Source organism: Synchytrium microbalum (genome assembly GCF_006535985.1).
Source record: "Synchytrium microbalum strain JEL517 chromosome Unknown SmJEL517_scf0024, whole genome shotgun sequence".
NCBI classification, from domain to species: Eukaryota; Fungi; Chytridiomycota; class Chytridiomycetes; order Synchytriales; family Synchytriaceae; genus Synchytrium; species Synchytrium microbalum.
The window spans coordinates 54,715-65,559 of record NW_022158373.1 but is presented as its reverse complement, the minus strand read 5'-3'; the positions used below and the strand labels follow the sequence as shown (position 1 = coordinate 65,559).

The following is a 10,845-nucleotide window of genomic DNA, read 5'->3' as shown; positions in this document are numbered from 1 at the left end:
TCAATCATGCACTGATGGAGTACCACTTCCTGAATTCGGCATTGACATTTCACGCCTTGATTCAACCTTCAATGATATCCCATCCTTCTCTGCCATGGTGGTTACAAGGGTGTCAATCAATTCAATCAGTTTTCCAATATCTGTGAAGATGGTGAGGCTGCTGCCTCCGAGTTTCGACGCGTGTCCTATGTAAAAGCATGTTTAAGCCCTGTGTTGGTCAGTAACGAGATGTTGTGGGATCCACACTACCGTATATAGCTCCTCCCTTTTCTTCAGCAGACGTCCACTCGTCTTCGATACGTTCTAGTTCTGTAATGGAGACGTCTTTACATTGTAGTTTCGATCTTATGACGTACGATCGGTAGAGTAAAGTTGCGTATAGACGTTGACTGAATTCAAATGTAATTAGCCGAGGATTGGAATAGAAACAGACAGAAATCATTCTTACATCAGTCCAGCCACAGTCTTGCATTCTTGTCCCACAAATGCATTGAGAGCAAACGAGAACAAGTTGTGACATGAAATGACTTCTCCATGTAACTGATTTGCAGTTTCCGCATCTTTCAAATCCTGACTAGATTGTAATGATTCCTGTAAGAAGCAAAAAAGAAAAGCAGCTTCAATATACATTGCCATCATTCAATCAGTTGTGCGTTCCTTACGAGATTTGAAGCCAAAATAGAGCAATAATTCAATATAGCCATACTCCAATAAATAGCAGCTTGCAATGAGTACGAACAAGCGCCTGGCTCTTTCTCCTTTAGTTGTTCTTCGTGTGCTGCATTTCCTTGCAAAATGTAGTGATCATAATCGGCCCTCAACTGTGCGTGGGACTTGGAGGAGAAACTGATATGGGGCTTGCGATAGTCGGGCGTCTTTAAAGTGGATTCAGGATTTTTCTCAGACAGGAGAACTAGTTGTAAAAGTACGAGATCAGTTTGCTCATTGTCAAATTATGTAAAAAATCACGTCAAAATCGTGCGAATATAACAAACCGATTTCTATTGTCGGACACCAGTGGTCGGCTTTGGGCAGTGCGCATTGGCATTGTGGAGCTTCTCCTGCAGCTGTAATCATTGCGCCGTCAAACTTGCTTGTCTGAAAAGTTGAAACCAGTGGGCTTTGACAACATTGGATGATCGCGACCAAGAGTTGACCGATGCTAAATTTCAGTATCACGTCAAAAATAAGTTGATATTTGATTCAGCCTATGTTTTATAATCTCGCTACAATTTGTGCAGCGCTTGGCGCAACCCACTTCCCCTTCAATCTCCCCTGAGCATCTTCCACCGTTAAAGCCATAGCCAATGCCAAATCCTCCATAGTCTCCTCTGCGGTCGGTAGAGCAAGATTAAATGGTGACGTTTCGAGCTGTGCAGTCCACCTTTTAGCAACTATACAATGCCATGTATCATTCATGACTATCGAGTGGTCAACTAGCAGAGCAGACGACAGCACATATCCCATATTCATCATAAGCTCTCGACAAGACTCTTCAGCACCTACAAGAGAAGAAGAGAGTTTCTTTACGTATTCCTGCAATTTTTGTAGGCTACGACGGATTATTTCGGTTGTTGGTACTAGATCGTGGCCAACAGGCACAACATTGCAACAGGATTCAATCTTCTTGACATAGAGGTCCATGGCTTCTTTGCCACCACCGAATACTCGGAGGACATCCAGGGCTAGTACGTTTGTGGTGCCTTCCCAGATCGTGTTGACTATGGTGTCGCGTAGTAACCTAGCTATACCAGTTTCCTCCATGTAGCCTACCGAAATGTGACAGAGTGAGCAGTTGGATCACAACCACTTTTTTCGAAAAGTGACAAAAGTTGAGTAAGTTAAACCAAAAGAAACGAAAACGTCTAGACAGGAAGTACTGGAAGTACTGAGACCCATACCTTGTCCACCACAAGCTTCGGCAGTCTCTGCTATGCCGCCTACAGCCAATTTCGAGCACCAGCCTTTAGCAATTGGCGTCAAGAGCCTCAGCAACAAGTCCACATCAGGTACAGCCAGTCCTTTACGGGACGCATCTTCAGCTTGTCCAAGTAGTCGTACAACATAAAACGTCAAGTGTGTTGAAGCAGCAGACAAAGCAGCCAGCTTGGACAAGGTCCTGATATGTGCTGGTTGGCTCCACAGTGGTTTGCCAAAGACTTCACGTTTACGGGCATAGTCTCGAGCAATTGCCAATGATCTTGTCAAAGCACTTGACGATCCTACTGCCGAGTGCAGCCGGGTAATGTTTAAAATCGTTGCGATGGTTGCAACGCCTCTAGATTCAGATCCGACACGTCGAGCAATCATGTTTTTTAATTCCAGTTCGGCGGTGGGTACTGGTTTGGTGCCCAGCTTGTTTTTGAGGCGGTGGAGGCTAAAAAAGGGAACAATCAAGTCAACGAATGCGACGACGCTTCGGCGATATCTAGCTTACCGAACACCATTCAGCTTTCCTTGCTGATCTCGCAACTCGGCATAAAACAACGAAAGACCTTTAGAGCCGGGAACACCACTCTGATCAGTGGGACGAGCCAATAAGAAAGTCATTTGCGAGTCTGTGGCACTACTGAACCACTTGAAACCCGAGATGCTCCAGACATTTTTTTCTCCGTCGAGGAGCGTTGCTTCAGTTTCAGTTCGACCGACATCGGATCCACCAGGACGTTCTGTCATCCATTGGCCCTACAAATAGAACAATTAGCAACTATTCGAGACTCAATGCGGGATTTGTACAACAACCTACAGATGTAATAAACGTGTTTGGATCTCGAGAAGTCAGCTTCCTGAAAGCATTCTCCTTCAGTTCTTTGTCACCATACAGCTCAATTAATCGAGCTGCACCGTCAGTCATTGCCAATGGACATCTTGAAAACAAAACCCCATAAGCCTTACAAGCCATAATTCATCAGCAGCAACAAACCTTTACGTACGTATAAAGCGCAGACGACGGCGAATAGATGAAATATTTCGCCATCTGCAAAAACCTATCAAACTCTCCATACCGCCCTTCATACGCCATCGAAATCACACCCTCACGAGCAGCGACAGGTTTTTGAGCTCTCCATCCTTCAGCGGTTCGAAGAATATCAACGCGCTGGCCCCAGTGGTTGTGTGTTTGGATCTGGGGGAGGTGCTCTTCGGCGTCTCTGATATAATCGAGCGCCTCATCTGAGAAAGGTAAAACCATTAGGGTCCAAATCGAAGCTTAGAGCCAATGGAATGCATGGATATGTTACCACTAACGACATAAGCACCAAATCGTCGAAAATCAGGTTCAATGTCCTTCATGATTGTTTTGGGCACATGTCGTTCCAGTATGGAGCTGTACAACCGAACGAGACTCAGTGAGTCGAAACAATCGAGTTTCATACATATTTTGAGTAAGAATGTACCGTAAAACATGGTCCTCGTCGTATTGATTTTGAAATTCAACTGGTGTCTAATGTTTGACGAAATGAGGTTAGTGCTCGCGGCGTGGAATTGCTTGGCTAAAACGTACTTGGAAGAAGCCTTCCGATGCTGAAGCTGGCATTTTCAATAATCAAAGTCGGTGTGTCCTAGTTTTCTTGATAACGTTGTCTCAGTCGTACATCAAAAATAGGGCGGAACTTATGAGACGGGTTGGAAGCAAATCTGAACTAGACTAGGAAGATCTCGCACGCAACGATGACGAATAGAAAAATCTTCAGACGTGATTTACATTTTGTGAAGCCATCACTTTATTTTACGACTTTCTCAGCAAAAAAACTACAACAGAGACCAGGTCTCCCACCACGTTTCAACCCCTTCAAACCAACAATGCTTCTACTACACGTTCGACAGATCCATGCAGAGCAAGTAGCTCCTGGAGAGCAGATTCAGGGAACGTTGTACCGAATATACTAGTGAGAAGATCGATTCGAGGGTCTACTCCAGAAGTTCCTTCAGCAGCACCACGTGGAGCAGGACTGGCCAATGTAACCAATTCAGGAGATCGAGCAACGTTGAGTTCAATTTTACGGAATTGGTGCTTTTCTGGATGTGCCAAACCCTTGGTGAAGCATCGGATACACAAGTCTATAGTGGCAGTGCAAGTAAGATTCATCAGATACAGATTGTGATGTGCTGATTCGATGAACCCATTTTTTGACCGACAAATCCAACTTACCGAAATCTGGACAGTGAGTACATTTGAAACGAGGACCACCAAAGTTGCGAGCGTTACATCCATCGCTAGTAGACGTAAAGCGTTTCAGAGAAAGCACTCACTATGTGTCTCTCAAAATAACAGACTTACCAGCTGACTTGCTTATGTACAGCACCTGGATCAGCAATCTTTTCAAATTTATGAGTAGTGTCATGGATAGAGGCAGATCTTTCGTGACAACGAGCACACAAATCTAAAGGTATAAAACGCGGTCATTGATATTTCTATTGCGGTCGACTAGTGCAAGTAGTTTCATACCATAGTCTGGGCAAGAAGTGCATATGAAGCGAGATCCGGGGAAGCTGTTACGGCCACATCCGTCACAAGCGACTCCATACCAGCGTACTGAAGGATCAGCTAATCGTTCAAATACATGACTATCATTGTGGACTTCACCAGCACGAGTGTGGCATTCACCTGAAAAACGGAGGCGAATGAGTACATTCATTGTTTAAAATGGATATTGCCACAATGAAATTAGCAGAAGCTTACCACACAAGTCAAAGTCGGGACAGTTCAGGCACACTAAAGTGCACAATGAAAGGAAACGTAAGTAATCCAGATACGAAACATTAAGTGGTCATTGTAAACACCATACCAAATCTTTCTCCAGCCCATCCAGATTTTCCACAACTGTCACAAGTTACTGTAGACCAGACAGCTGGTTGATTATCAGGAGCATCTCCATTGGCACGACGAGCACAACGGCCTCCACGTTTTCCATATGGCCCATGATGACCGTGACCGTGATGACCATGATAAGCCTGACGACGTCCACAAGACGGAGCGGGAGTAGCTGTGGGACCACCAGAGAGCAACAGACCAAATCCACGAGAAGCCAAGTTAGAGTTGGATTCATTCAAGAGACGACCAATATACTGTGGATTTTCTTCCAATAGAGCAATAGTCTGTTCAATCAGTGGTTGAACTTGTCCAACAAAAGCCTGGTATGCAGCTTCAGCTTCTGCAGCTTTACGAGCAGCCTCTTCTTCAGCTGCTTTACGTTTGGCTGCAAGTTCTTCTACTTCGCGACGGAATCGTTCTTCGGCTTCGGCCTTGGCTTTGATGGCGGCTGCAGCAGCTTCTTCTTCGGCCTTGAGTTTGATGGCTGCGGCTTCTTCTTCGGCTTGACGAAGAGCCTGTGACTTCTCGAAAGCTGTACCTCGAGATGCTTCGGCTTCTGCGTCTATGGTAGGGTACAGTGGCAGCTTGCCCTTTTCTTCGGCAGAGTGGACGGATGAGCTATCGACGTCGATATCAATGACTGGAGCCACTATAACAGTAGACTACAAAAACATGAGAGTTAGAATCATGAAAACGACCTGTTTTAGCAAAAGCATTCAAGAGGAAAACGACATTCTTTGAGAAAAGAAATTCAAGAAATGGATCTCTACCTCAGAGTATGCGGGAAGAGAAGATTTGATTGATGAAGCATCAGTGGCCTTTGCTACCTCATCGTTGGAGACGACTTCAAAGGAGTCAGAGTCAGGATCTCGTACATTGACGTTCAGCTTTGGTACTAGATTGGTAAAAAAAATATGATAAGTTTAGTTTCAAAAGGTGGCAAAGGTCGAATGGTGTGACACCATATCTTTCTCCATATTTCAAATAGAATAACCAAGAATACCTTTAGAGTTTGAATAGTGGTTCAAAAAGTCCAACAATTCAGAATCGGAATCAATAGCAATAGGGTCAAATTCTTCATCAATATAAGTCACCAAAAGTTGACCGCTTGGCAGTGCATGGGCACGTCGAATCTAGGATAAGGTAAGCAGGCTGGTGAGCGATACTGGCTTGCGATAATAAACAGAGAAGGCATGAAAGTGTATGTTTCTTGAAGTATTCAGTGCGTCAAATCAAAAAGATTCGTAATCACATGTGTGATGTTGATGGCCAACACAGAGCGAGATAAGAGCAAAGGAGAGGACTGTACCATCACAGGCTTCTTCTTATCGTGCTCATGATATGGTACCGACTTTAGCACGAAGTGAGTATTGGACGTACCTGTTCTTCAAGAGACAACCAAGACTTGTTTTGGATGGTTATCTTGCGAATAGTGCCGTTGTAAGATACTTTGATAGAGGACATGCTGCCTATAGTGCTTGATTTAGCTATATTGGATCTTTGTATATTGTTGCAAGTGTTTAAATTCGAGGCGTCAAGTCGCCTTTTTGTGAGGTGGGTGAACAGGAGCTTACGTGTTCCCATGCATACGCAACACAGAACAAGCCAGAATCAACGGATGGAGTGACGCGTCGGATTTGGAATTCAAATCAAGTTTAAACTAGACTGTATTTCTAGATGGTCCTAGATTCCTTCGATGAGCAAGTCATGGTCTACAGCATCGAAACACGACGAGGTGCCTCAAAATTGCGTTGATTGTCGAATGTAGCCTTACTTGGCCACAGTGAATCGATGCTCGCATCTAGCCCTCCAGCCCTTGTATAAATCACCGGCCAAAAGTTGGTTTCATTCCCACAATGCCACACCATAGTGCCGATGCCATGCGGACACTGCCTCCTTGCTCAGAACCAATGCCCATGTCCACGACACCTGCTGCAACTAGTGCGCCAGTACCAGAACTGGATTCTGTGGTTGCTATATGAATAATGATCGTCGTTACCAGCTCTTTTTATCGAGGCGACACACTAAGGTGGACTTACAGTTGTTCAAACTGGCAGGGTTTCGCACAACAGAAGGGTATCCTGTATCAGAGCCCACCACTGACCTAGTAAATTGGACAAAGGTTCAACAAGTGTTGTAATGATGGGTAACAATAACAACAGAAACATACGCAATAGGCTTCACAAGTTGACTTTCCAACGATTTTGCCACCAGCCTCTAGCACTCTTGTGACTACAGTAGCGTCAATCTCAGGCTGATAGCCTTCAAACAACTTGGTCGCATTATACATTGGCACGCCAGCGACATGTCAAAAGTTTGTGAGAATCGTTGCATCTGAAAGCCACTACACAGCTCAAACCCTATTTCCAGGTAAATTGATTCCAAAAGTTCAACAACTCACACAAATTTTATCCTTGATAACAACAGTCTTCCCAGCAAGCTTCCCGTTGACTTTACTGCCAGCAATGGTGACAATATGACTCCAAGCACCATAGGGATTCTCGGCTGCAGTAGGATTACGAGACTTAACACGTGATACGTATGAACCTGTCTAGATCAGGCATTGGTAGGTAGTCAGGCATGGGTTCAATCGCTGTTGTAATCTCGTCCTGTCGTTGCCTTCCATTTCCGTCAATCCTGGCTTTTTCAGCGGATAGCTCGGTGTTTAGCTTCTGTGCCAAGATCTTGATACGATCCGTGTAGGAGTCCATAGCGTTTGGTAGTGGGAATGTCGGGATTGTGCGTGGTTTTTGGTTATGTTAGTGAAGTCACACGAATATCTGGTGTATTAGGTATTAAGAGGCTGATTCTTGGTCAAAGGGGCCAATACAGTACGTTTAGTTTCGTGTCATTTCATTGTGGATAAACATCCAGAACTATCAAAATAGCTTTTGTATTGTTGTGTGTTAGAATAATCAGGACTTGAAGAACCACGCACAATTACAGCAGCACCGCAATCCAACGAAGCTAACCAGCCAATGTCCATGTAGAAAATGTCCCAAGTCAAAACTACGAAAGATGGACCAGTCTTCATCATCACAATCAATCGGCCTGAGGTTTGCAACACACTTCATCACAACTTCCAAAACACATGTCTTAAATTTGTCATTCTATTGCAGGTCAGGAATGCAGTTGACAGAATCACGGCCGCTCTCCTCGTTAAAGCCTTCCGAGCCTTTGAAGCTGATGATTCTGTAAGTCTCGCTCAAATACTGTCAATCAGAACGATTCTGATATTTTGTATCATCAGGCCAAGGTTGCCATCTTGTATGGAAACAATGGCAATTTCTGCGCTGGTGCGGACTTGAAGGCTGTGCTTGAACGTCCACAGGACGGACCGCAGATGAATGCGTCGTTGGAGAATTGGGAGCTGCAAGGACCTATGGGACCGTCGAGGATGAGGTTAGCAAAGCCTGTGCTGGCTGCTATTGAAGGTATGACTGAGGTTCTCCTGGATTCAGATCCGCACTCAACTGTATTGCAAATAGGATTCGCTGTCGCTGGTGGCATCGAACTTGCTGCATGGTGCGATATGCGCATATGCGCTGAGGATGCAACACTGGGTGTATTTTGCAGACTACGAGGCGTGCCGTTAGTTGACGGAGGCACAGTCAGATTGCCACGCCTTATTGGTCGATCGAATGCGTTGGATTTGATTTTAACAGGACGACCAGTTCAAGGCGCAGAAGGTATAGAAATTTGTACGTGAACGAAGACACGAGAATATTACTTACCTGCTTAATCTTGTAGCGTTGAGAATGGGTCTAGCAAACCGAATAGTCCCTAAAGGAACCGCATTAGCCGAGAGTATCAAACTGGCCAAGGAGATGGCTTCACACCCACAAGTGTGCTTGCTGAATGATCGCAAGAGTGTTTACGAGCAATTGGAGGATCGGAAAGCTATGGAAGTGGAGTTCGAACTGGGTCAAAAGACGTTAGCGTCTGGTGAATTCAGACAAGCTGTTGGTGCGTTTTTGAGTAAGAAGACCACAAACCCATGGGGAGCAGGCAAGAGAGGGGCGGAATCCAAGCTGTGATAACGTAAAACCAGCAATTCGTAGTGTTAAAAATATATGACATCTATTTTTTTGCTTTTGAAAATGAATTTTAAATAAATCTACTATTACACTACATCCCACGTTTGGCGATTTCACTATGCCAATCAGCAGCAGCCTCGAATCCGTTCTGTCCCAACTGATAATCCGTTATAGCTGCATAGATCTCGTTCTTCGAATTCATGACAAATGGGCCATGTTGTACAATAGGCTCATTGATTTTCTCGCCAGCAATGATGACAAAATGAGTGTGGTCGTTCTCTGTAGTCTCGATAGTGATGCCGTCACCTTCATCGGACATTACCATAGTGGTATGTGGCTCGCCTTTGGTCTTGTCGGCACCAAATAGAGCTGATCCAGACAAGACGTATACAAATCCAGTGTAGCCAGCCGGTATTTTCTAAAGGCAGATGTTGTGAGTTGGTGCCGTTTGAATTGAAAAGACCATTTAAGGATAGGGTCGAGCTCGAGTTGTTCTTGACGCAAAATACCACAAACATTTACCTGAGTGACTGCTTTTCCAGGAACCATCTTGAAATCCAAGTAAAACAAGGGTATATAGGTATGTACTTTTGCCTTGACTCCTAGCGATTCACCAGCTATAACCTTCACCACCACACCATCAGCGACAGCTCGTGGCACATTAGAGTCGGTCAATTCTTGGTATCGAGGCGGGACCATCTTGTCCTTCTTGGGCTGTGGCAAACAGACGTGAACTTAGTCAACTGGCTACCCAATCTCTGTGATTTGCAAAAACTTACCAGATTAACCCATAGCTGCAAGCCATGTGCCATCTCCGCACTAGCTGGCATTTCGGCATGCACGATTCCTCGGCCTGCTGTCATCCATTGGAGATCACCAGGAAATATCTTTCCTTTGTGGCCGACAAAGTCTTCATGTTCGAATACCCCGTCCAGCATGTATGTCACAGTTTCGAAGCCTCTGTGAGGGTGGTCTTGGAAGCCAGCGGGGGCTTTTACAAAGAATTCATCGAGCATCAAGAAGGGGCTGTTGAAAAAAGGTTGTCAGCGACATTGGTCAACGTTCTTGAAGCGAGCAGGTAACTAACTCGAGATTTCGTAGTTCATAAGTTCCAATGGATCGTCTAACGCGAGCTCCGACGCCTTCAGCTTGTTCTCTAAATAAGGTAATGTTGATCAGATCGATGTTCTCAATGTTGGTGGTAAAATAGGATAGTGTTGATCAGATCAATGTTCGCAACGTTGGTTCCACCACGTAGCAAACTCGAATAAGAGCCAAGAAAGCATAACGATAGAATCACTTACTTTGAAAGAACAGTCTTGACAATACGTTTCTCAGTCATGATGTTGTGAATGTTCCTCTGTTGCAATAAAGTTGAAAAGATTGGGTGTTTGTACGATAGCTTGTTGAAACTAGTCTTGAATGGGTGGAGGATACGATAAGCTGCCACGATGTAGATCTGATACTGTGTGTTGAGAAGATTGCAATGAAGGATTGGTCGCTTTTTATAGGATTCTTGGAACCGCAAAATTTCTAATCGCAAACGGTTTCTCGATGCCGGAACAGCAATGGTTCGGTCGAGATAGTTTGGAGAGCATCTTGATCGTTCCGTTCGTGACTGTATTGGTCTCGTGATGTATGAGAACGTGCTGGAAAGTGCTCAGAGTCCGGTTCATACACTCACATCACATCAAGGATGTCACATTGACGACACTCACTTTGATGTACCGTGTTTTTGGTTTGAATTACGAACTTATGATAGTTGAAAATCGTAATAGGAGCATTGGTAGCTTGATATTGGGAACTTTGTCACGGTTTGAAATTCTCTGGAAACTGCAAGTCGAATATCGTACGCTTTGCCAACCGGATCAAGCCGAACCAGTATGATGAAGCTAATGTGGATTATAGTCTTTAGCTATGCTGCTGTCGGGGGTAGACCGATCGCGTAGGAAATTGTGATGGTTGTCCTTGATATGTGAACAATTGCCAATTACA

The 10,845-nt window shown here is 44.7% G+C and overlaps 4 protein-coding genes across 4 annotated transcripts; 1 reads left to right on the top strand and 3 right to left on the bottom strand.

Annotated features, from left to right (window-relative positions):
• On the bottom strand, positions 1-3,535 carry SmJEL517_g03971 (uncharacterized protein; the record flags this gene model as incomplete). Its single annotated transcript, XM_031169899.1, has 13 exons — positions 1-185; positions 250-389; positions 449-591; positions 663-913; positions 996-1,098; positions 1,231-1,769; positions 1,902-2,377; positions 2,438-2,685; positions 2,747-2,867; positions 2,934-3,171; positions 3,240-3,325; positions 3,396-3,442; positions 3,503-3,535. The coding sequence occupies 13 exons, from the start codon at positions 3,533-3,535 to the stop codon at positions 1-3; spliced, it is 2,610 nt and encodes an 869-aa protein (XP_031024133.1).
• Positions 3,536-3,790: 255 nt separating this feature from the next.
• SmJEL517_g03970 (uncharacterized protein) lies at positions 3,791-6,277 on the bottom strand (the record flags this gene model as incomplete). The annotated part of the gene is made up of 9 exons (XM_031169898.1): positions 3,791-4,059; positions 4,151-4,215; positions 4,280-4,382; positions 4,448-4,606; positions 4,682-4,714; positions 4,788-5,475; positions 5,584-5,708; positions 5,817-5,946; positions 6,194-6,277. The coding sequence occupies 9 exons, from the start codon at positions 6,275-6,277 to the stop codon at positions 3,791-3,793; spliced, it is 1,656 nt and encodes a 551-aa protein (XP_031024132.1).
• Positions 6,278-7,806: 1,529 nt separating this feature from the next.
• On the top strand, positions 7,807-8,850 carry SmJEL517_g03969 (uncharacterized protein; the record flags this gene model as incomplete). The annotated part of the gene is made up of 5 exons (XM_031169897.1): positions 7,807-7,869; positions 7,933-8,007; positions 8,064-8,247; positions 8,302-8,502; positions 8,564-8,850. 5 exons carry the CDS (start codon positions 7,807-7,809, stop codon positions 8,848-8,850), a joined length of 810 nt encoding a protein of 269 aa, XP_031024086.1.
• A 91-nt stretch (positions 8,851-8,941) lies between these two features.
• Positions 8,942-10,192, bottom strand: SmJEL517_g03968 (uncharacterized protein; the record flags this gene model as incomplete). Its single annotated transcript, XM_031169896.1, has 5 exons — positions 8,942-9,268; positions 9,373-9,564; positions 9,630-9,876; positions 9,938-10,006; positions 10,155-10,192. 5 exons carry the CDS (start codon positions 10,190-10,192, stop codon positions 8,942-8,944), a joined length of 873 nt encoding a protein of 290 aa, XP_031024087.1.
• Between the last annotated feature and the right edge of the window lie 653 nt (positions 10,193-10,845).